This window comes from Lepisosteus oculatus, chromosome 21 (genome assembly GCF_040954835.1).
Source record: "Lepisosteus oculatus isolate fLepOcu1 chromosome 21, fLepOcu1.hap2, whole genome shotgun sequence".
Classification (NCBI taxonomy): Eukaryota; Metazoa; Chordata; class Actinopteri; order Semionotiformes; family Lepisosteidae; genus Lepisosteus; species Lepisosteus oculatus.
In genome coordinates, this window is record NC_090716.1 from 414,636 (window position 1) to 437,750 (window position 23,115).

General features: G+C 55.5%; 3 protein-coding genes across 10 annotated transcripts in view; 2 read left to right on the top strand and 1 right to left on the bottom strand.

Moving 5' to 3' along the window:
• LOC138224411 (ferritin, heavy subunit) lies at positions 1–3,076 on the top strand. Of its 2 annotated transcripts, none has more exons than XM_069181571.1 (5): positions 1–233; positions 1,317–1,429; positions 2,022–2,168; positions 2,303–2,481; positions 2,752–2,865. In XM_069181571.1, the coding sequence occupies exons 2-5, from the start codon at positions 1,328–1,330 to the stop codon at positions 2,792–2,794; spliced, it is 471 nt and encodes a 156-aa protein (XP_069037672.1). In that variant the 5' UTR covers positions 1–233; positions 1,317–1,327; the 3' UTR covers positions 2,795–2,865. The 2 variants fall into 2 exon arrangements, with proteins under 2 accessions (XP_069037672.1, XP_069037671.1); XM_069181570.1 differs by having other exon boundaries at positions 4–233; positions 2,303–2,428; positions 2,752–3,076.
• best1 (bestrophin 1) lies at positions 2,881–21,989 on the bottom strand. The gene is made up of 10 exons (XM_069181561.1): positions 21,897–21,989; positions 12,948–13,609; positions 11,594–11,875; positions 11,074–11,168; positions 7,683–7,837; positions 5,794–5,871; positions 5,443–5,595; positions 5,282–5,362; positions 5,050–5,201; positions 2,881–4,110 (listed from the first exon to the last, which is right to left on the bottom strand). The coding sequence occupies exons 3-10, from the start codon at positions 11,743–11,745 to the stop codon at positions 3,351–3,353; spliced, it is 1,626 nt and encodes a 541-aa protein (XP_069037662.1). The 5' UTR covers positions 11,746–11,875; positions 12,948–13,609; positions 21,897–21,989; the 3' UTR covers positions 2,881–3,350.
• The window catches only part of rab3il1 (RAB3A interacting protein (rabin3)-like 1), an 8,708-nt gene continuing 7,555 nt past the window's right edge, over positions 21,963–23,115 (top strand). For all 7 annotated transcript variants that reach the window (XM_069181562.1, XM_069181563.1, XM_069181564.1 and 4 more), the window contains exons 1-3: positions 21,963–22,124; positions 22,855–22,950; positions 23,031–23,108. In XM_069181562.1, the coding sequence (XP_069037663.1) occupies positions 21,963–22,124; positions 22,855–22,950; positions 23,031–23,108 (336 nt within the window). The remainder of the gene's footprint in view (positions 22,125–22,854; positions 22,951–23,030; positions 23,109–23,115) is intronic.

Sequence of the window (23,115 nt, forward strand, 5' to 3'; positions counted from 1 at the left end):
TGACGGATCCTCGGCGGAGTGACGGTTTCCTGCTTCAACAGTGCTTGAACGGCAACCCGGCAACCGCTTGTGTGTCCCCACGTCACCCTCAAATCTTCACTAATTACGTAATCTAAAATCAGTATCCTCGCTTTCTTCGCGACCCTTAATTTGTCAGCTCCAGCTGTTGTCGCCGCACAGCCGAGACCGGCCTCCATCTTGAGCTCCAGCCGCCGCGCAGTCAAGGTCGCCAGGTGAGAGGGCCGCCGCCGCGCGGGGGCTCGGGGTCCGGGGCGCGCGGCTTCCAGCTGTGCTCTGTGGTCGAGTGTCGGCCTCCCGCTCCCGTCTCTTGTTCGGAGAGCTCGGGCAGGCGCCTCTGGAGCCCAATACCGGGACTGGAGTCTCCCTGTCCCGCCGCTCCTGTCTGTCTCTGTCCCTGTCCCTGTCTCTCCGCTCCTGTCTGTCTGAGTCTCCCTGTCTCTCCGCTCCTGTCTGTCTCTGTCCCTGTCTCTCCGCTCCTGTCTGTCTGAGTCTCCCTGTCCCGCCGCTCCTGTCTGTCTCTCTCCCTGTCTCTCCGCTCCTGTCTGTCTGAGTCTCCCTGTCCCGCCGCTCCTGTCTGTCTCTGTCCCTGTCTCTCCGCTCCTGTCTGTCTGAGTCTCCCTGTCCCGCCGCTCCTGTCTGTCTGTCTCTGTCCCTGTCCCTCCGCTCCCGTCTGTCTGTCTCTGTCCCTGTCCCTCCGCTCCTGTCTGTCTGTCTCTGTCCCTGTCCCTCCGCTCCTGTCTGTCTCTGTCCCTGTCCCTCCGCTCCTGTCTGTCTGAGTCTCCCTGTCCCGCCGCTCCTGTCTGTCTCTGTCCCTGTCCCTCCGCTCCTGTCTGTCTGAGTCTCCCTGTCCCGCCGCTCCTGTCTGTCTCTGTCCCTGTCCCGCCGCTCCTGTCTGTCTCTGTCCCTGTCCCTCCGTTTTATTAGTGCTTTATTAGCATGACCGATGGGTACAACCGGTGTTGCCAAAGCAAATAAAATTAACATGAAACAAAAACATCTCTCTGCTCCCGTCTCTCTATTGAATCAGGCTCATCGGAGTGACAGGTAAGTTACTGTGCCGCCTCCGTGAGTCCTGTGCTCCAGTAATGGCGTCAGCAGGGCTCTGGGTTCAGGGCTGGACCTGTGTGCAGGTGTTGGACTGATCCAGCTCCTCACGTGACTCCAGGCCGGGTTTCCCCCCACCTGCCCAGCGGTCTGGCTGCTGCCGAGTCCTGGAGCGGATCAGTCTGCACAGGAGTCTGGACTCCCGGGGCTCTGGGAGTGATTATTGATCGAGGATCGATGGTCTGTTACAGTTTCTGCAGAGATGACTTCCCAGGTGCGACAGAATTTCCACCAGGAGTGTGAGGCGGCCATCAACCGCCAGATCAGCTTGGAGCTGTACGCTTCCTACGTCTACGTGTCCATGGTGAGAGAGAGAGGCCGTGGGGCCGAGGGGCAGAGCTGAGAGAGGGAGGCAGTGGGGCCGAGGGGCAGAGCTGAGAGAGAGAGAGGGAGGCAGTGGGGCCGAGGGGCAGAGCTGAGGGAGAGAGAGAGAGAGAGGCAGTGGGGCCGAGGGGCAGAGCTGAGGGAGGGAGGGAGAGGCAGTGGGGCCGAGGGGCAGAGCTGAGGGAGAGAGAGGGAGGCAGTGGGGCCGAGGGGCAGAGCTGAGGGAGAGAGAGGGAGGCAGTGGGGCCGAGGGGCAGAGCTGAGGGAGGGAGGGAGGGAGGCAGTGGGGCCGAGGGGCAGAGCTGAGAGAGAGAGAGAGAGAGGCAGTGGGGCCGAGGGGCAGAGCTGAGGGAGAGAGAGGGAGGCAGTGGGGCCGAGGGGCAGAGCTGAGGGAGGGAGGGAGGGAGGCAGTGGGGCCGAGGGGCAGAGCTGAGGGAGGGAGAGGGAGGCAGTGGGGCCGAGGGGCAGAGCTGAGGGAGGGAGAGGGAGGCAGTGGGGCCGAGGGGCAGAGCTGAGGGAGAGAGAGGGAGGCAGTGGGACAGGGTGATGGTGTGTTGTTGTTGTTGCTGTAGGCGTACTATTTTGACCGGGACGATGTCGCGCTGCACAACTTTGCGCGCTTCTTCAAGCACCAGTCTCACGAGGAGCGGGAGCACGCCGAGAAGCTCATGGGCCTGCAGAACCAGCGTGGTGGCAAGATCTTCCTGCAGGACATCCGGGTACGTGTCTGTGTGTGTCTGTGTGTGTCTGTGTGTGTCTGTGTGTGTCTGTGTGTGTCTGTGTGTGTCTGTGTGTGTCTGTGTGTGTCTGTGTGTGTCTGTGGGCGCCGCTGAGACAGCTGGTGTTGTTGCAGAAGCCGGAGCGGGACGAGTGGGGCAGTGGGCTGGAGGCGCTGGAGTGTGCCCTGCAGCTGGAGAAGAGCGTCAACCAGTCGCTGCTGGACATCCACAAGGTGGCCTCGGAGCACAACGACCCGCACGTGAGTGTCCCCTGTCCTCTGACACTTGACCCTCTGAGCACAGTGACCCGCACGTGAGTGTCCCCTGTCCCCTGACCCTCTGAGCACAGTGACCCTCACGTGAGTGTCCCCTGATCTTCTGAGCACATCGACTCGCACATGAGTGTCCCCTGACCCTCTGCGCACAGTGACCCTCACGTGAGTGTCCCCTGATCTTCTGAGCACATCGACTCGCACATGAGTGTCCCCTGACCTCTGACCCTTGACCCTCTGAGCACACTGACCTGTACGCGAGTGACCCCTGACCCTGGGGTCTCACCTCTCACCTGCCTCTGTCCCCCCAGATGTGTGACTTCCTGGAGACTCACTACCTGGACGAGCAGGTGAAGTCCATCAAGGAGCTGAGCGACTGGATCTCCAACCTGCGTCGCATGGGCGCCCCACAGAACGGGCTGGCGGAGTACCTGTTCGACAAGCACACGCTGGGCAAGGAGCGCAGCTAGGCTCCGGGTTCGAGCCCCCGTCCCAGTCCCCTGTCCAGCACAGCGAGCTCTGACCAGACTGGACCTGTCTCTCTGTCTGACTCGGCCTGGCTGCCCTTCAGCTGGACAGACCCCTGTTGCTCCTGCTTGTTTTATTAATTACAATAAACCTGGAAGCTGATTCTGACGTGTCGTGTCCTGTGGTCAGTGTGTCCTGGGCGCAGAAGAACGATGTGAACACGGGCTCAGTTCAGTCCTTTATTAGCCCACAACAGCTGTGTCCAGCTCTGTGCTGGAGTTGGAGCGGGCTCCTCTCCTTGACCGGGGACTGCTGGTGTGACTGGTGTACAGAACTGGTCAGTGTGGGTGTGAGGGGATCTGTGCTGGTGGGAGTGGTGTTCTGTACTGGTCAGTGTTGGTGTGAGGGGGATCGGTGCTGATGGGAGAGGGGTCTCTACTGGTCAGTGCTGGTCTGTGTCCAGTTTGCCATTTGGCGTGTTCAGATTCCCTCTCGTCCTGTCCAGGAGAAGTCGGCCCAGCAGGTCTCCCTCGCCCAATGAGATGCCGGAGTCGTTGGGAAAGGCCTGCTGATTGGCTGGGGGCTGGGGGGCGGAGTCAGCGGTCAGGAGGCTGAGGTTGCTAACGGTGCTGTGGTTGCTGCTGTAGCCATGGTTACCTGCTGCACCGGCCTGGCTGCTGCTGCCGTTGCCATGCAGTCGGGTGGGTGGGGGGTGCGGCAGGAGCGGGGTGGGGGGGGGGAAGAAGAAGACCTGCGCCCCCTCCGGGCCCCCCCGGGCGCTGGCGGGGCCAGCCGGGCTGTGCAGCGCGGGGGGGGGGCGGCGGGGCAGCCAGGGGGTGAGGGGGGAGGCCGGGGGGGGCTGGTCCTCCGCGCTGGGGAAGGGGAAGGCGGCGGGGGGCCGGCGCGCCGCGGCGCCGTGGATGGGCGTCTGCGGGCAGCTGTAGGAGCCCGGCCGCTCCAGCAGGGGCAGTGAGGAGAAGGCCAGCTCCGGCGTGGGGGGGCCGGGGGGCGGGAGCAGGGGGCCGCGAGCCAGGGGCGCCCCCGGGCGGCGGCGCAGCAGGCTGGCGCGGGCCGAGGGGCGCAGGCAGCGGGGAGAGTGGACCCCCAGCAGCGCCCCCAGCAGGGGGGTGGAGTGATTGGCCTCCTCATGCTCCTTTATCTGCTCCAGGGTGGACTGGAACTCCATCTCCTCCTTCGGCACGCTGGGAGACGAGAGGGGAGAGAGGGGAGATACACACTAGCCGAATATTTGACCAAGATAAGAAACAGCAAAAAGAAACAGACCCTGATGAAGTACAAGCTCAGTGACCACAGCCTGGCCATAGAAACTGGGCGACACAGGCAGACCTGGCTGCCCAGAGAGGACAGGCTGTGCTCCCACTGCCAGCGGGGAGAAATAGAGACAGAGGTGCACTTCCTACTGCACTGTGACAGACACTCTGGGATTAGAGAAACATTCTTCCCTAAACTCAGAAATCTAGTCCCAGAGTTCCCACACCTGCCAGAATCACAACAGGTCCCAATCCTACTGGGAGAGGGAGGAGGGAACTCAGTTGAACTGGCAGCCCAGTATGTGATCTCCTGTCACAGCCTGAGGAACAGTGAGTCCGTCTCCCAATAATGCTCCAGCCGCCTACAGTATATGTCGATATTTTATAATGTCTTTGTTGTAAATGTCTGTAATATGTCTGTAGATTTTATTTTACTTTTATTTTTTGTTTTGTTTAATGTAAATAGTACTTTCATTTGCTTTGGCAACACTGATTGTACCCATCGGTCATGCTAATAAAGCACCTTGAGCTGAAGTGAATGGAGAGAGGGGAGAGGGGAGAGGAGAGAAGAGGGGTGAGAGGAGAGGAGAGAGGGGTGAGAGTGGAGAGGGGAGAGGGGAGGGTAAGGAGAGAGGGAGGAGAGAGAGAAGAGAGAGGAGAGGGGAGAGGGGAAAGGAGACAGGAGAGAGAGAAGAGGGGAAGGAGAGAGGAGAGGGGAAGGAGAGAGGGAGGAGAGAGAGAAGAGAGAGGGGAGGGGAAGGAGAGAGGGAGGAGAGGGGAGAGGGGAAGGAGAGAGGGAGGAGAGAGAGGAGAGAGGAGAGAGGAGAGGGGAAGGAGAGAGGAGGCCAGTGCTGCTCCAGTGTTTCTCACCTGATGTCCAGCGCAGATCCCATGAAGGAGGGCTTGCGGTGCTCGGCGCTGGCCGCAGTGTAGGGGGGCTGTGGCTCCGACTCGTTCCAGTACTGGTCCCTCTCCAGGGCCGGCACGCTGTCATACATCTCGTCCACCGAGAGCAGCGACACCTGGCGGGCGAGAGAGCGGCGAGTGGGCAGCCGGACCGGGCCGCAGCCGACCGGCAGCCTGACCCCAGGGCCCCCCTGACCTGCAGGTTCCTGTCCACCAGCCAGTTGGTCTCGAAGTCGTCGTCGTCCTCGCCGAAGGGGTTGATCAGCTGCTCGGCCACCTGGGGGGGACCACGGCAGGCGTCAGCCACGCCGCCGTCACCGCGGCGACGTCGCCACGGGGACGGGGGCGGGGCCTCACCTTCAGCCAGCCGGCGTAGAAGAAGAACTGCAGGAGGGTGAAGACGGGCACGCAGAGGTCGAGGTCGTGGCCCGGGTAGCCCTGGGCGGGGTCCAGGAACTGGCGGCCAATCAGACAGGCCAGGAAGAAGCTGTACACGGCAACCGTCACCACCTAGCAACACAGCGCCTAGTAACCATCTCTGCATGACAACAGGGCAGGAGCTAACTACTACCTACTGCTCTCAAGGGTGTCGTGTCACACTAAGACACTGTCCGCAGTTCACACAGCAGCTGACGCCTTGGGCACAAGCGTTATCCACAGAGAGCATCCCAGACCCAGGGGGCCGTGTGCCCTGTCCCAGATCAGTACCTGGGTGTAGACCAGGGGCAGACTGATCCAGTCATAGCTGTACAGCTTCATGCACTGAGTGCGCAGAGAGTTCAGCTCCTAGAGAGAGGGAGAGACAGAGGAAGTGGCTTTGGCAACACTGTCATTTGTCACACCAATCAAGCTCTTTGTTTACGAATACGAAAGATTAGATAACACAATAATAATAATACAGTGCGTGTGTGATCTCCTGTCCCAGCCTGAGGAACAGTGAGCCTGTCTCTCAATAATAATAATACAGTGTGTGATCTCCTGTCCCAGCCTGAGGAACAGTGAGCCTGTCTCTCAATAATAATAATACAGTGTGTGATCTCCTGTCCCAGCCTGAGGAACAGTGAGCCTGTCTCTCAATAATAATAATACAGTATGTGATCTCCTGTCCCAGCCTGAGGAACAGACAGTGAGCCTGTCTCTCAATAATAATACAGTGTGTGATCTCCTGTCCCAGCCTGAGGAACAGACAGTGAGCCTGTCTCTCAATAATAATAATTCAGTGTGTGATCTCCTGTCCCAGCCTGAGGAACAGACAGTGAGCCTGTCTCTCAATAATACTAATACAGTGTGTGATCTCCTGTCCCAGCCTGAGGAACAGACAGTGAGCCCGTCTCTCAATAATAATAATACAGTGTGTGATCTCCTGTCCCAGCCTGAGGAACAGACAGTGAGCCTGTCTCTCAATAATAATAATACAGTGTGTGATCTCCTGTCCCAGCCTGAGGAACAGACAGTGAGCCTGTCTCTCAATAATAATAATACAGTGTGTGATCTCCTGTCCCAGCCTGAGGAACAGTGAGTCTGTCTCTCAATAATAATAATACAGTGTGTGATCTCCTGTCCCAGCCTGAGGAACAGACAGTGAGCCTGTCTCTCAATAATAATAATACAGTGTGTGATCTCCTGTCCCAGCCTGAGGAACAGTGAGCCTGTCTCTCAATAATAATAATACAGTGTGTGATCTCCTGTCCCAGCCTGAGGAACAGTGAGTCTGTCTCTCAATAATAATAATACAGTGTGTGATCTCCTGTCCCAGCCTGAGGAACAGACAGTGAGCCTGTCTCTCAATAATAATAATACAGTGTGTGATCTCCTGTCCCAGCCTGAGGAACAGTGAGTCTGTCTCTCAATAATAATAATACAGTGTGTGATCTCCTGTCCCAGCCTGAGGAACAGACAGTGAGCCTGTCTCTCAATAATAATAATACAGTGTGTGATCTCCTGTCACAGCCTGAGCAACAGACAGTGAGCCTGTCTCTCAATAATGTTTAATTGTTGTATGTAAATGTTCTACCATATGTGCTGTAAATGTCTGTAAATGTTCTGCTATCTGGTTCTGCTTTGGCCTCACTAGCTCATCTGTTATGAGAATCCGAATTAGAAAGAGGAAGAGTGTCTGATCTCTCCCACTCTGCCTCACCGACCCCCTGCGCCCTCACGCTCCGCACAGCTGCACAGAGCAGTCTCACTTCCTCACCGGCCAGCCAGCTGAATCAGAGCACATTGTGTCTCAAAGGAGAAGTCAGGGAGTTTCCCTGGATACCTGAGGGGGGGTTCACACACAAACACTCACACACTCAGACACACACGAACACATACTAACACTCGCACTCTCACACTCAGACACACACTCTCACACACTCAGACACACACAAACTAACACTCGCACTCTCTCACTCAGACACACACTCTCACACACTCAGACACACACAAACACATACTAACACTCGCACTCTCTCACTCAGACACACACTCTCACACACTCAGACACACACAAACACATACTAACACTCACACTCTCACACTCAGACTCACACACTCTCACAGACACTAACTGTCACACTCACACACTGCCGCAGACAGACAGTCGGACTCACGTTCAGGATGGCTTGCAGCGCCACGTCGTTGTTGATGCGGCCCTCTGCTCTTGCCCGCTGTGCCAGGCTCACGAACCACACGCAGGGCACCCAGAACTTACTGTGGGGCGAAGGCAGAGCCTGGAGCTGCGCCAGTTCCTCCGCAGTCATGAGCCCTGAGAGAGAGACAGCTCATCATCTCACCATCAGCTCTTCTGGGAGTTTTGACCTGGCAGTGAAGGTACTGAGGGAGAAGGGCACTCAGGGCTTTCTACACAATAAGAAGGAGGCTCTTCAACATCAACCCACCAACAAGAATCTGGCTCCAATATTTGAAAGTGTAATCCAACCCATTGCTCTATATGGCAGTGAAGTGTGGGGTCCCCTCACAGACCAGGATTACACTCAATGGGACAAACACCTCACAGAAACTCTGCACATGGAGATCTGTAGAAACATCCTCCATGTGCAGAGAAAAACACCTAACAACGGATGCAGGGCCGAATTAGGCCAGTACCCACTATTGATAAACATACAGAAGAGAGTATTAAAGTATTGGCTACACCTAAAAACAGTGACCAAAATTCCTACCACCACAAAGCCCTTCTGAGCCAAGAGCTGAGCCCAAAACAGAGCCCCCTGAGCCAGCTGGTCCTGAGGCTCACTGACCTGAGCCACACCGACACTAACCAGCCTCAGGACAGGACTGCTAGAGCACCACAACTCAGACACAAGCACATCACAGCACAGATCAACAGCAATATCTCACACACTGGGACACACACACAAACACAACATAAACTGGAATGCTACAGAACCCTAAACAGACAATAAACACTAGCCGAATGTTTGACCAAGATAAGAAACAGCAAAAAGAAACAGACCCTGATGAAGTACAAGCTCAGTGACCACAGCCTGGCCATAGAAACTGGGCGACACAGGCAGACCTGGCTGCCCAGAGGGGACAGGCTGTGCTCCCACTGCCAGCGGGGAGAAATAGAGACAGAGGTGCACTTCCTACTGCACTGTGACAGATACTCTGGGATTAGAGAAACATTCTTCCCTAAACTCAGAAATCTAATCCCAGAGTTCCCACACCTGCCAGAATCACAACGGGTCCCAATCCTACTGGGAGAGGGAGGAGGGAACTCAGTTGAACTGGCAGCCCAGTATGTGATCTCTTGTCACAGCCTGAGGAACAGTGAGCCTGTCTCTCAATAATGCTCAATATGTTTACAGTATATGTAAATATTTTATGACATGTCTCTGTTGTAGATTTTATTTTACGTTTTGTTCCATGTTCATTTTATTATTTTATTTGCTTTGGCAACACTGATTGTACCCATCGGTCATGCTAATAAAGCAGTTTGAACTGAATTGAATTGACAGGTTACTGTACTGCACCAGTCTACAGCACACTGGCTCCTCCACACTCACGAGCCTGAGAGAACGGGTTACTGTGCTGTACTATTGTACAATGTACTGTACCATACTGTGCTGCTGTGACCAGTGCTGTTCCACATGGGGCTCTTGCCCTTTGCTGCTTGCTGCCCGTTTCCTCCCGTTACACCTGGGGCGTGAACCCGGGTCTCCGGGTGTAACGCAACAGGGAACCAGCCGAGTGAGCTAAAGGAGAGCTCCCCCAGCCCAGGCAGCTGAGGGAGGGCCATGACGTCACCGTGTCCGGACTAGCTCCGCTCCACTGCGCTGTACTACACTGTGCTGTTCTCCCATGTGTTGCAGTGTGCTGTACTGTACCTGCCTGCACCAGGTGCTCCATGGTGGGGAATCGCTTGTACACAGCGGTGCTCACAGACCGGTAGATCAGCAGGCCTGACAGGTTGGCGTAGCGCATTAAGTTGCGTCGCATAAGCCTGCCCTGATCGTCCGCGCCGCGCACAAGCCCAGACACCAGCCCCCCCAGCCTGTCGGGCCAGGGCACACTCTCAAACTGCCCCCACCAGCGGGACACTACCAGCGTCACGTAGAACCTGGAGCATAGAGAGAGTGCAGAGCACGCTGAGAAACACACACACAGAGCACATTTAGAACACACACACAGAGCACATTGAGAACACACACACAGAGCACAGAGCACACTGAGAACACTCACACACAAATCACAGAGCACAGAGCAGTCTGAGAACACACACACAGACTGTCACACTGAGAACACACACACAGAGCACAGAGCACACTGCAAACACACACACACACATAGAGCATTCTGAGAACACACACACAGAGCGCAGAGCAGTCTGAGAACACAACACGCAGAGTGACATACTGAGAACACACACACACAGACTGAATATCACACTGAGAACACACACACACATACACGCACGCACACATAGGGCTGTGCCGGGCTGCTCTCTGCACAGTCTGAGCATGCCTGTGCCCTGTGGTATCAGGTACCTCCCTGTTCAAGAACTCGAACCCTGAGCACGCGGTAGGCAGATGTTCACGTGTGGTATTTCCAGGAGGAACTGGGGGTCATATTTACAGCTCTACAGACAGAGTGTCCTTCTAGCTCTGAACCATGAGGAGGTGCTGCAATGACCTGCACCAAGGAGTTTCATCCCCTTCTCACACAATGAGCCACAGGGACCTGCAGCTGTGGGGAAGGGGGCCCTCTGGTGGAGGCAGCAGGGACTTCCATCCTGATAGTGTTCAAAGTGCCATTGCACAGTTCAGTGTGCTGTGCTTTGCACTCATTGTTGTGTGAACAATGTTCAGTATTTCATGCAGTGAGATTCAGTGCAAAATTACAGATCAGCTGGACTGAGTGTCTCTACAGTATCTACAGCTCTGATGAGGGAGTGTTAGTGTGAAGTTACAGAGGAGGCTGGACTGAGTGTCTACAGTATCTCCAGCTCTGATGAGGGAGTGTTAGTGTGAAGTTACAGATGAGCTGGACTGAGTGTCTACAGTATCTACAGCTCTGATGAGGGAGTGTTAGTGTGAAGTTACAGATGAGCTGGACTGAGTGTCTCTACAGTATCTACAGCTCTGATGAGGGAGTGTTAGTGTAAAGTTACAGAGGAGCTGGACTGAGTGTCTCTACAGTATCTCCAGCTCTGATGAGGGAGTGTTAGTGTGAAGTTCAGAGGAGCTGGACTGAGTGTCTCTACAGTATCTACAGCTCTGATGAGGGAGTGTTAGTGTGAAGTTACAGAGGAGCTGGACTGAGTGTCTCTACAGTATCTCCAGCTCTGATGAGGGAGTGTTAGTGTGAAGTTCATAGGAGCTGGTCTGAGTCTTTATATTATACATTGTACAAACTTTTGTATTCAGAATATTCAGGTAAAAACAAGAGTATATAGTACTGAGTGTGTACAGTGTTCAGTGTGTGCATAGTGTTTCGTGGGTGGTGCCAGTGTCCAGTGTGCAGTGTTCAGTGCAGTCTCACCTAACACGAAGGAGACAGGGATGAGCTCAGCATAGCGGTTGCAATACAGGGACAATTTCTCAAACAGGCGCCTCTGTCTGTCCGGTAAGATAAACCTGCAGATAGGAGAGGACACAAGCCAGGCACATCTTCAATCAGGCACATTGCTGTAGGGTTAGGGTTAGATCTCTAGAGTTAGTGTTAGGCTTAGAAATATGTAGAGTAAGGGTTAGATCTCTGTAGAGTTAGGGTTAGATTGGTGGAGGTCAGTCCAAGACAATTGTAGGATTAGGGTTGGATTGCTAGAGGTTGGCACTAGGATTGGATCACTGTGGAGGGTTAGGGTTAGAGTCTGGTCATTGTAGGGTTAGGGTTAGACTTCTGCAGATTAGTGTTAGGGTTAGGGTTAGATATCTGTAGGATACATTGTTTCTCCTCACTTCCTTTTCTCTGTGTACTGGCCTCCAGACTCTCTTCCCCTGCCCACTTGTCTCTCCAATCTCCTCTATCTACAGCCAGATGTTGAAGTGCAGCTCGTTACCTGTAGAGGGCGCTGAGAGAGAAGTACAGTATGGTGAAGATGAGAAGCTCTCTGTACAGCAGTTTGTAGATGCTGCCTCTCCAGCGCAGGAGGAGGTGAGAGAAAGTGCCCAGTCGAGCATCGGCCACACACCGGGAGTATGTCACTGTCATCACTGCCCCCTATAGGACAGGCTGAGCCACTGCAGAGCAAACCGCTGAATGACACACAACCTGATTAACACAGTTACTGATGAAGAGGTTTTCTGACACACTGACGGTGGCATATGGACACAATTCATTCCTAAAACACAGACAGGAAAAAAGTGAAAAGAAATTTAGTCAATAAGCAGACAAACATAAAACAAGAATTTAAATCTTCAATCTGTAGAACAGATTGTAGAAACAACCCACCTGTAACTTCACACTAACATTCCCTCATCAGAGCTGTAGATACTGTAGAGACACTCAGTCCAGCTCCTCTGTAACTTCACACTAACACTCCCTCATCAGAGCTGGAGATACTGTAGAGACACTCAGTCCAGCTCCTCTGTAACTTCACACTAACACTCCCTCATCAGAGCTGTAGATACTGTAGAGACACTCAGTCCAGCTCCTCTGTAACTTCACACTAACACTCCCTCATCAGAGGTGTAGATACTGTAGACACTCATTCCAGCTCCTCTGTAACTTCACACTAACACTCCGTCATCAGAGCTGTAGATACTGTAGAGACACTCAGTCCAGCTCATCTGTAACTTCACACTAACACTCCCTCATCAGAGCTGTAGATACTGTAGACACTCAGTCCAGCTCATCTGTAACTTCACACTAACACTCCCTCATCAGAGCTGGAGATACTGTAGAGACACTCAGTCCAGCTCATCTGTAACTTCACACTAACACTCCCTCATCAGAGCTGGAGATACTGTAGACACTCAGTCCAGCTCCTCTGTAACTTCACACTAACACTCCCTCATCAGAGCTGTAGATACTGTAGACAGTCAGTCCAGCTCCTCTGTAACTTCACACTAACACTCCCTCATCAGAGCTGGAGATACTGTAGACACTCAGTCCAGCTCCTCTGTAACTTCACACTAACACTCCCTCATCAGAGCTGGAGATACTGTAGAGACACTCAGTCCAGCTCCTCTGTAACTTCACACTAACACTCCCTCATCAGAGCTGTAGATACTGTAGACACTCAGTCCAGCTCCTCTGTAACTTCACACTAACACTCCCTCATCAGAGCTGGAGATACTGTAGAGACACTCAGTCCAGCTCCTCTGTAACTTCACACTAACACTCCCTCATCAGAGTAACTTCCCATTGAATTCCTTGTCTGTGTGTAAACAGATTTATAATTTTGGACTTACAGTGGTTCGACATGACCATGCAGATTCTCATGCTTCTCTCTGACTCCTGCGCTGGGAGCGAACACTACCTGGATAATTGATTGGCTGATCGGTTAGCGAGCTGCTGATCATACTCACAGTGGGGCACCGCGGAGTGGAGGGTCTGAGAGTGAGCGAGCGAACGAGCAGGGACTTGGGCACAGAAACGGACGCCTACGCCTCCGGTCACTTGATGTGCTAATCGCTCTGTCCAACAAAGCTGCCTTGTGAGGCTGAGGCTAATCTCACACACACTCACACAAACTGCAGCGCGTTTCACAACCCTGGAGCTAATCCCACACTCATGTGTGGATGAAGACTGGTGCCCAGTGCACACTGGGTCTCTCAGCACTGGAATGCTCTGAATCACAATCGCCCTGCTCGTTGTGCCTCTCTGTCTCCCTCTGCTGGTGCTCTGAAGGTACTGTGGCTCAGTGCTCTTGTGGCACCCTGTGATCCAGTGCTCAGAGAAGCCCAGGCAGTATCTGCAGTCTGTTTTCAGTGCAGGAGCTCCTGGAACTTCACCTTCAGCCTGACTGTCAGTCCAACTCTAGAGAAGCCCCAAGGTCTTGACACCCAGGAGGGCACCCACTGCCTCCCCCACTGCACACAGCCTCCTCTGGGAGACACACAGTACGAGCCCTCTGTCCACAGCCCAGGTCATGGAGAAGGAGACAGGCAGAGAGAGGGACAGGCAGAAAGAGACAGACGTCTAAGGAGATCTGGCTCTATCCAGTGTGCAGTGTGTGATTTTCTGTCCCAGCCTGAGGAACAGTGAGCCTGTCTCTCAATAATAATAATAATAATAATAATAATAATAATAATAATAATAATAATAATAATAATAATACAGTGTGTGATCTCCTGTCCCAGCCTGAGGAACAGTTAGTCTGTCTCTCAATAATAATAATAATACAGTGTGTGACCTCCTGTCCCAGCCTGAGGAACAGTGAGCCTGTCTCTCAATAATAATAATAATAATAATAATAATAATAATAATAATAATAATAATAATAATAATAATAATACAGTGTGTGATCTCCTGTCCCAGCCTGAGGAACAGTGAGTCTGTCTCTCAATAATAATAATACAGTGTGTGATCTCCTGTCCCAGCCTGAGGAACAGACAGTGAGCCTGTCTCTCAATAATAATAATACAGTGTGTGACCTCCTGTCCCAGCCTGAGGAACAGTGAGCCTGTCTCTCAATAATAATAATACAGTGTGTGACCTCCTGTCCCAGCCTGAGGAACAGTGAGCCTGTCTCTCAATAATAATAATACAGTGTGTGACCTCCTGTCCCAGCCTGAGGAACAGTGAGCCTGTCTCTCAATAATAATAATACAGTGTGTGACCTCCTGTCCCAGCCTGAGGAACAGTGAGCCTGTCTCTCAATAATAATAATACAGTGTGTGATCTCCTGTCCAGCCTGAGGAACAGACAGTGAGCCTGTCTCTCAATAATAATAATACAGTGTGTGATTTTCTGTCACAGCCTGAGAAACAGACAACCTGTCTCTCAATAATAATAATACAGTTTGTGATCTCCTGTCTCAGCCTGAGGAACAGACAGTGAACCTGTTTCTCAATAATAATACAGTGTGTGATCTCCTGTCACAGCCTGAGGAACAGACAGTGAGCCTGTCTCTCAATAATAATAAAACAGTGTGTGACCTCCTGTCCCAGCCTGAGGAACAGTGAGCCTGTCTCTCAATAATAATAATACAGTGTGTGACCTCCCGTCCCAGCCTGAGAAACAGACAGCCTGTCTCTCAATAATAATAATACAGTGTGTGATCTCCTGTCACAGCCTGAGAAACAGACAGCCTGTCTCTCTATAATAATAATACAGTGTGTGATCTCCTGTCTCAGCCTGAGGAACAGACAGTGAACCTGTTTCTCAATAATAATACAGTGTGTGATCTCCTGTCACAGCCTGAGGAACAGACAGTGAGCCTGTCTCTCAATAATAATAATACAGTGTGTGATCTCCTGTCCCAGCCTGAGGAACAGTGAGCCTGTCTCTCAATATAATAATAATAATACAGTGTGTGATCTCCTGTCACAGCCTGAGAAACAGACAGCCTGTCTCTCAATAATAATAATACAGTGTGTGATCTCCTGTCTCAGCCTGAGGAACAGACAGTGAACCTGTTTCTCAATAATAATACAGTGTGTGATCTCCTGTCACAGCCTGAGGAACAGACAGTGAGCCTGTCTCTCAATAATAATAATACAGTGTGTGATCTCCTGTTCCCAGCCTGAGGAACAGTGAGCCTGTCTCTCAATAATAATAATAATAATAATAATAATAATACAGTGGTGTGATCTCCCTGTCCCAGCCTGAGGAACAGACAGTGAGCCTGTCTCTCAATAATAATAATACAGTGTGTGATCTCCTGTCACAGCCTGAGGAACAGTGAGCCTGTCTCTCAATAATAATAATACAGTGTGTGATCTCCTGTCCCAGCCTGAGGAACAGTGAGTCTGTCTCTCAATAATAATAATACAGTGTGTGATCTCCTGTCCCAGCCTGAGGAACAGACAGTGAGCCTGTCTCTCAATAATAATAATACAGTGTGTGACCTCCTGTCCCAGCCTGAGGAACAGTGAGCCTGTCTCTCAATAATAATAATACAGTGTGTGACCTCCTGTCCCAGCCTGAGGAACAGTGAGCCTGTCTCTCAATAATAATAATACAGTTTGTGATCTCTTGTCTCAGCCTGAGGAACAGACAGTGAACCTGTTTCTCAATAATAATACAGTGTGTGATCTCCTTCACAGCCTGAGGAACAGACAGTGAGCCTGTCTCTCAATAATAATAAAACAGTGTGTGACCTCCCGTCCCAGCCTGAGGAACAGTGAGCCTGTCTCTCAATAATAATAATACAGTGTGTGACCTCCCGTCCCAGCCTGAGAAACAGACAGCCTGTCTCTCAATAATAATAATACAGTGTGTGATCTCCTGTCACAGCCTGAGAAACAGACAGCCTGTCTCTCAATAATAATAATACAGTGTGTGATCTCCTGTCTCAGCCTGAGGAACAGACAGTGAACCTGTTTCTCAATAATAATACAGTGTGTGATCTCCTGTCCCAGCCTGAGGAACAGTGAGCCTGTCTCTCAATAATAATAATAATAATAATAATAATACAGTGTGTGATCTCCTGTCCCAGCCTGAGGAACAGACAGTGAGCCTGTCTCTCAATAATAATAATACAGTGTGTGATCTCCTGTCACAGCCTGAGAAACAGACAGCCTGTCTCTCAATAATAATAATACAGTGTGTGATCTCCTGTCTCAGCCTGAGGAACAGACAGTGAACCTGTTTCTCAATAATAATACAGTGTGTGATCTCCTGTCACAGCCTGAGGAACAGACAGTGAGCCTGTCTCTCAATAATAATAATACAGTGTGTGATCTCCTGTCCCAGCCTGAGGAACAGTGAGCCTGTCTCTCAATAATAATAATAATAATAATACAGTGTGTGATCTCCTGTCCCAGCCTGAGGAACAGACAGTGAGCCTGTCTCTCAATAATAATAATACAGTGTGTGATCTCCTGTCACAGCCTGAGGAACAGTGAGCCTGTCTCTCAATAATAATAATACAGTGTGTGATCTCCTGTCCCAGCCTGAGGAACAGACAGTGAGCCTGTCTCTCAATAATAATAATACAGTGTGTGATCTCCTGTCACAGCCTGAGGAACAGACAGTGAGCCTGTCTCTCAATAATAATAATACAGTGTGTGATCTCCTGTCAGAGAAAGTGGTACAGTGAGCTTGACCTCAAGCCAATATTGGCATTCAAACGTGAAGTAGTCTGTCTCAGGATAATAATGGCATTAATAAATGAAAAGCCCGTCTCGCAATTGTCCTTCTCTCGACGCTCTGAGAGTTTAGGCCGGGAGTGGACCGGTCCCAGTACTTAGACGTGGCCCATAAGCTGTTTGTCTCACTTCGGGAAAGCAAGCGCACGCGAGCAGGGGAGGGAGAGGTCGGTCACGTGATCTTGCAGCTGGAGGAATGTTTGTGCGTCACGTGGGCCGTGCAGGGCGTGACGTAACTGTGATTTGATTGCTTTCCTGTCGAAATTGTTGCTGTAAATACGGCGCGGCTGAGATTTATAGCGCCTTGCCGGCGGAGAGGGGAGCTGGGACTGCAGCGACAGCCGGCGAGGGGCTTCCTTCTGCGTGCGGAGCCGGGACTGCGGCCGGGCGGAGGCACAGCTGCTGGTATCGCTCTTATTTCCTGTCCGGCGTCCAGCCCGAAACTGAAAATGTTTCCTTCGGTCGGACCCTGCAGCAGCATGGCCGCCGCGCCGGGCAGCCCGGACTGAGAGAGAGGGGTGCTGTCCAGGGACACTGTCAGGAGAGAGAGGGGTGCTGTCCCGGGACACTGTCAGGAGAGAGAGGGGTGCTGTCCCGGGACACTGTCAGGAGAGAGAGGGGTGCTGTCCCGGGACACTGTCAGGAGAGAGAGGGGTGCTGTCCAGGGACACTGTCAGGGGGAGAGAGGGGTGCTGTCCCGGGACACTGTCAGGAGAGAGAGGGGTGCTGTCCTGGGACACTGTCAGGAGAGAGAGGGGTGCTGTCCCGGGACACTGTCAGGAGAGAGAGGGGTGCTGTCCAGGGACACTGTCAGGGGGAGAGAGGGGTGCTGTCCAGGGACACTGTCAGGGGGAGAGAGGGGTGCTGTCCAGGGACACTGTCAGGAGAGAGAGGGGTGCTGTCCCGGGACACTGTCAGGGGAGAGAGGGGTGCTGTCCCGGGACACTGTCAGGAGAGAGAGGGGTGCTGTCCCGGGACACTGTCAGGAGAGAGAGGGGTGCTGTCCAGGGACACTGTCAGGAGAGAGAGGGGTGCTGTCCCGGGACACTGTCAGGGGGAGAGAGGGGTGCTGTCCCGGGACACTGTCAGGAGAGAGAGGGGTGCTGTCCCGGGACGCTGTCAGGAGAGAGAGGGGTGCTGTCCCGGGACGCTGTCAGGGGAGAGAGGGGTGCTGTCCCGGGACGCTGTCAGGAGAGAGAGGGGTGCTGTCCCGGGACGCTGTCAGGAGAGAGAGGGGTGCTGTCCAGGGACACTGTCAGGGGGAGAGAGGGGTGCTGTCCCGGGACACTGTCAGGGGGAGAGAGGGGTGCTGTCCTGGGACACTGTCAGGAGAGAGAGGGGTGCTGTCCAGGGACACTGTCAGGGGGAGAGAGGGGTGCTGTCCCGGGACACTGTCATGAGAGAGAGGGGTGCTGTCCCGGGACACTGTCAGGAGAGAGAGGGGTGCTGTCCAGGGACACTGTCAGGGGGAGACGGGGGTGCTGTCCCGGGACACTGTCAGGAGAGAGAGGGGTGCTGTCCCGGGACACTGTCAGGGGAGAGAGGGGTGCTGTCCAGGGACACTGTCAGGGGGAGACGGGGGTGCTGTCCCGGGACACTGTCAGGGGAGAGAGGGGTGCTGTCCAGGGACACTGTCAGGAGAGAGAGGGGTGCTGTCCAGGGACACTGTCAGGGGGAGAGAGGGGTGCTGTCCAGGGACACTGTCAGGGGGAGAGAGGGGTGCTGTCCAGGGACACTGTCAGGGGGAGAGAGGGGTGCTGTCCAGGGACACTGTCAGGGGAGAGAGGGGTGCTGTCCAGGGACACTGTCAGGGGAGAGAGGGGTGCTGTCCAGGGACACTGTCAGGGGAGAGAGGGGTGCTGTCCAGGGACACTGTCAGGGGGAGAGAGGGGTGCTGTCCCGGGACACTGTCAGGGGGAGAGAGGGGTGCTGTCCAGGGACACTGTCAGGGGAGAGAGGGGTGCTGTCCAGGGACACTGTCAGGAGAGAGAGGAGTGCTGTCCAGGGACACTGTCAGGGGGAGAGAGGGGTGCTGTCCCGGGACACTATCGGGGAGAGAGAGGGGTGCTGTCCCGGGACACTGTCAGGGGGAGAGAGGGGTGCTGTCCCGGGACACTGTCAGGGGGAGAGAGGGGTGCTGTCCCGGGACACTGTCAGGAGAGAGAGGGGTGCTGTCCAGGGACACTGTCAGGGGAGAGAGGGGTGCTGTCCCGGGACACTGTCAGGAGAGAGAGGGGTGCTGTCCAGGGACACTGTCAGGGGGAGAGAGGGGTGCTGTCCCGGGACACTATCGGGGAGAGAGAGGGGTGCTGTCCCGGGACACTGTCAGGAGAGAGAGGGGTGCTGTCCAGGGACACTGTCAGGGGGAGAGAGGGGTGCTGTCCCGGGACACTGTCAGGGGGAGAGAGGGGTGCTGTCCTGGGACACTGTCAGGAGAGAGAGGGGTGCTGTCCCGGGACACTGTCAGGAGAGAGAGGGGTGCTGTCCCGGGACGCTGTCAGGGGAGAGAGGGGTGCTGTCCAGGGACACTGTCAGCAGAGAGAGAGGGGTGCTGTCCAGGGACACTGTCAGGGAGAGAGAGGGGTGCTGTCCAGGGACACTGTCAGGAGAGAGAGGGGTGCTGTCCAGGGACACTGTCAGGAGAGAGAGGGGTGCTGTCCCGGGACACTGTCAGGAGAGAGAGGGGTGCTGTCCCGGGACACTGTCAGGGGAGAGAGGGGTGCTGTCCAGGGACACTGTCAGGGGAGAGAGGGGTGCTGTCCCGGGACACTGTCAGGAGAGAGAGGGGTGCTGTCCCGGGACACTGTCAGGAGAGAGAGGGGTGCTGTCCCGGGACACTGTCAGGGGAGAGAGGGGTGCTGTCCAGGGACACTGTCAGGGGGAGACGGGGGTGCTGTCCCGGGACACTGTCAGGGGGAGAGAGGGGTGCTGTCCAGGGACACTGTCAGGAGAGAGAGGGGTGCTGTCCCGGGACACTGTCAGGAGAGAGAGGGGTGCTGTCCAGGGACACTGTTAGGAGAGAGAGGGGTGCTGTCCAGGGACACTGTCAGGGGAGAGAGGGGTGCTGTCCTGGGACACTGTCAGGGGAGAGAGGGGTGCTGTCCTGGGACACTGTCAGGAGAGAGAGGGGTGCTGTCCAGGGACACTGTCAGGGGGAGAGAGGGGTGCTGTCCAGGGACACTGTCAGGAGAGAGAGGGGTGCTGTCCCGGGACACTGTCAGCAGAGAGAGAGGGGTGCTGTCCAGGGACACTGTCAGGGGGAGAGAGGGGTGCTGTCCCGGGACACTGTCAGGAGAGAGAGGGGTGCTGTCCAGGGACACTGTCAGGAGAGAGAGGGGTGCTGTCCCGGGACACTGTCAGGGGGAGAGAGGGGTGCTGTCCCGGGACACTGTCAGGAGAGAGAGGGGTGCTGTCCAGGGACACTGTCAGGAGAGAGAGGGGTGCTGTCCAGGGACACTGTCAGGGGGAGACGGGGGTGCTGTCCGGGACACTGTCAGGGGAGAGAGGGGTGCTGTCCAGGGACACTGTCAGGGGGAGACGGGGGTGCTGTCCCGGGACACTGTCAGGGGGAGAGAGGGGTGCTGTCCAGGGACACTGTCAGGAGAGAGAGGGGTGCTGTCCCGGGACACTGTCAGGGGGAGAGAGGGGTGCTGTCCCGGGACACTGTCAGGAGAGAGAGGGGTGCTGTCCAGGGACACTGTCAGGAGAGAGAGGGGTGCTGTCCAGGGACACTGTCAGGGGAGAGAGGGGTGCTGTCCTGGGACACTGTCAGGAGAGAGAGGGGTGCTGTCCAGGGACACTGTCAGGAGAGAGAGGGGTGCTGTCCCGGGACACTGTCAGGGGGAGAGAGGGGTGCTGTCCCGGGACACTGTCAGGAGAGAGAGGGGTGCTGTCCCGGGACACTGTCAGGAGAGAGAGGGGTGCTGTCCCGGGACACTGTCAGGAGAGAGAGGGGTGCTGTCCCGGGGACACTGTCAGGGGGAGAGAGGGGTGCTGTCCCGGGACACTGTCAGGGGGAGAGAGGGGTGATGTCCAGGGGCACTGTCAGGAGAGAGAGGGGTGCTGTCCCGGGACACTGTCAGGGGGAGAGAGGGGTGCTGTCCCGGGACACTGTCAGGAGAGAGAGGGGTGCTGTCCCGGGACACTGTCAGGAGAGAGAGGGGTGCTGTCCAGGGACACTGTCAGGGGGAGACGGGGGTGCTGTCCCGGGACACTGTCAGGAGAGAGAGGGGTGCTGTCCAGGGACACTGTCAGGAGAGAGAGGGGTGCTGTCCAGGGACACTGTCAGGGGAGAGAGGGGTGCTGTCCAGGGACACTGTCAGGAGAGAGAGGGGTGCTGTCCCGGGACACTGTCAGGGGGAGAGAGGGGTGCTGTCCCGGGACACTGTCAGGAGAGAGAGGGGTGCTGTCCCGGGACACTGTCAGGGGGAGAGAGGGGTGCTGTCCAGGGACACTGTCAGGAGAGAGAGGGGTGCTGTCCAGGGACACTGTCAGCGGGATAGAGGGGTGCTGTCCCGGGACACTGTCAGGGGAGAGAGGGGTGCTGTCCCGGGACACTGTCAGGAGAGAGAGGGGTGCTGTCCCGGGACACTGTCAGGGGGAGAGAGGGGTGCTGTCCAGGGACACTGTTAGGAGAGAGAGGGGTGCTGTCCCGGGACACTGTCAGGGGGAGAGAGGGGTGCTGTCCAGGGACACTGTCAGGGGGAGAGAGGGGTGCTGTCCCGGGACACTGTCAGGAGAGAGAGGGGTGCTGTCCCGGGACACTGTCAGGGGGAGAGAGGGGTGCTGTCCAGGGACACTGTCGGGGAGAGAGGGGTGCTGTCCCGGGACACTGTCAGGAGAGAGAGGGGTGCTGTCCAGGGACACTGTCAGGAGAGAGAGGGGTGCTGTCCCGGGACACTGTCAGGAGAGAGAGGGGTGCTGTCCAGGGACACTGTTAGGAGAGAGAGGGGTGCTGTCCCGGGACACTGTCAGGGGGAGAGAGGGGTGCTGTCCCGGGACACTGTCAGGAGAGAGAGGGGTGCTGTCCCGGGACACTGTCAGGAGAGAGAGGGGTGTGGTGGCATAGTGGAGGACAGGGGGTGCTGTGTGATAGGGTTTGCTGACCTGTCCTCTCTCCCCAGGCTGGTGAATCTGGAGCCCTGCTGTGGGGCGGGCGGTCAAGCTGCCCCGATGCCGCTGGGCGAGGGGGTCCCGGGGGTCCCGGGGGTCCCGGGGGTCCCGGGGGGCGCCGGGGGCCACGGCTCCGAGAGCTGCAGTCTGTCCCGCCTGCGCAGCTCCTCTCTGGAGAAGGGCTCCGAGATCCTGCGGGAGCAGCTGACCGCAGCTCAGAGGGTACGAGACACTGGGGTCTGTCCTGGAGGAACACTGGCACCCCCTCCTGCCCACACACACTCACACACACACCCCCGCACACACACACTGTTCCCCTGCACACATACACACACACTGTCCCCCCCCTCCACACACACACACACACACCCCCGCACACACTCACAGTCACCCCTCAACACACACACACCCCCGCACACACACACAATCACCCCTCAACACACACACACCCCCGCACACACACACACCCCCGCACACACTGTCAACCCCCCCACACACACACTCACAGTCACCCCTCAACACACACACACCCCCGCACACACACACACACACAGTCAACCCCCCCACACACACACATTGTCACCCCCCAACACACACACACACTGTCACCCCCCCCACACACACACTGTCACCCCCCCCACACACACACCCGCACGCACACACACCCCCCCACACACACACTGTCCCCCCAACACGCACTAACCTGCACACACACACTGTCCCCCCCAACACACACACACCCGCACACACACACTGTTCCCCTGCACACATACACACACACTGTCCCCCCCCTCCACACACACAGAGACACACACACTGTCCCCCCTAACACACACACACATTGCTCCCCTGCACACACACACACACACACACACACACACACAGGTCAGGGTGATTAGGGGTTGTGTTGAGTGTGGTGACTTTGGGGTGACAGCCAGGCTCTCTCCTGCAGGAACTGCAGCTCAAGGGCGAGGAGTGCGAGCGGCTGTCCCGGGTTCGAGACCAGCTGGAGCAGGAGCTGGAGGAGCTCACGGCGAGCCTGTTCGAGGTGAGCCCCGGCCTCGAGCGCCCCTCACCCTGAGTGGCACCCAGTCGGGAACCATTGTGCCTCTCTGTCGTTTCCCTCAGGAAGCCAATAAGATGGTGCACGAGGCCAGCAGGAAGCAGGCAGCAGCAGAGAAACAGCTGAGGGAGGCCCAGGGCAAGGTCAGTC

Excerpts from the sequence above, each read along its gene's own strand:
- LOC138224411 (XM_069181570.1), top strand. The coding sequence starts at position 1,328 with ATGACTTCCCAGGTGCGACAGAATTTCCACCAGGAGTGTGAGGCGGCC. Across the intron at positions 1,430-2,021 it reads CCTACGTCTACGTGTCCATG|GCGTACTATTTTGACCGGGA; the intron begins GTGAGAGAGAGA and ends TTGTTGCTGTAG. Across the intron at positions 2,169-2,302 it reads TCTTCCTGCAGGACATCCGG|AAGCCGGAGCGGGACGAGTG; the intron begins GTACGTGTCTGT and ends GTGTTGTTGCAG.
- best1 (XM_069181561.1), bottom strand. The coding sequence starts at position 11,745 with ATGACAGTGACATACTCCCGGTGTGTGGCCGATGCTCGACTGGGCACT. Across the intron at positions 5,872-7,682 it reads CGCTGCAAGCCATCCTGAAC|GAGCTGAACTCTCTGCGCAC; the intron begins GTGAGTCCGACT and ends CCCTCTCTCTAG. Across the intron at positions 5,202-5,281 it reads TGGTGGACAGGAACCTGCAG|GTGTCGCTGCTCTCGGTGGA; the intron begins GTCAGGGGGGCC and ends CTCGCCCGCCAG.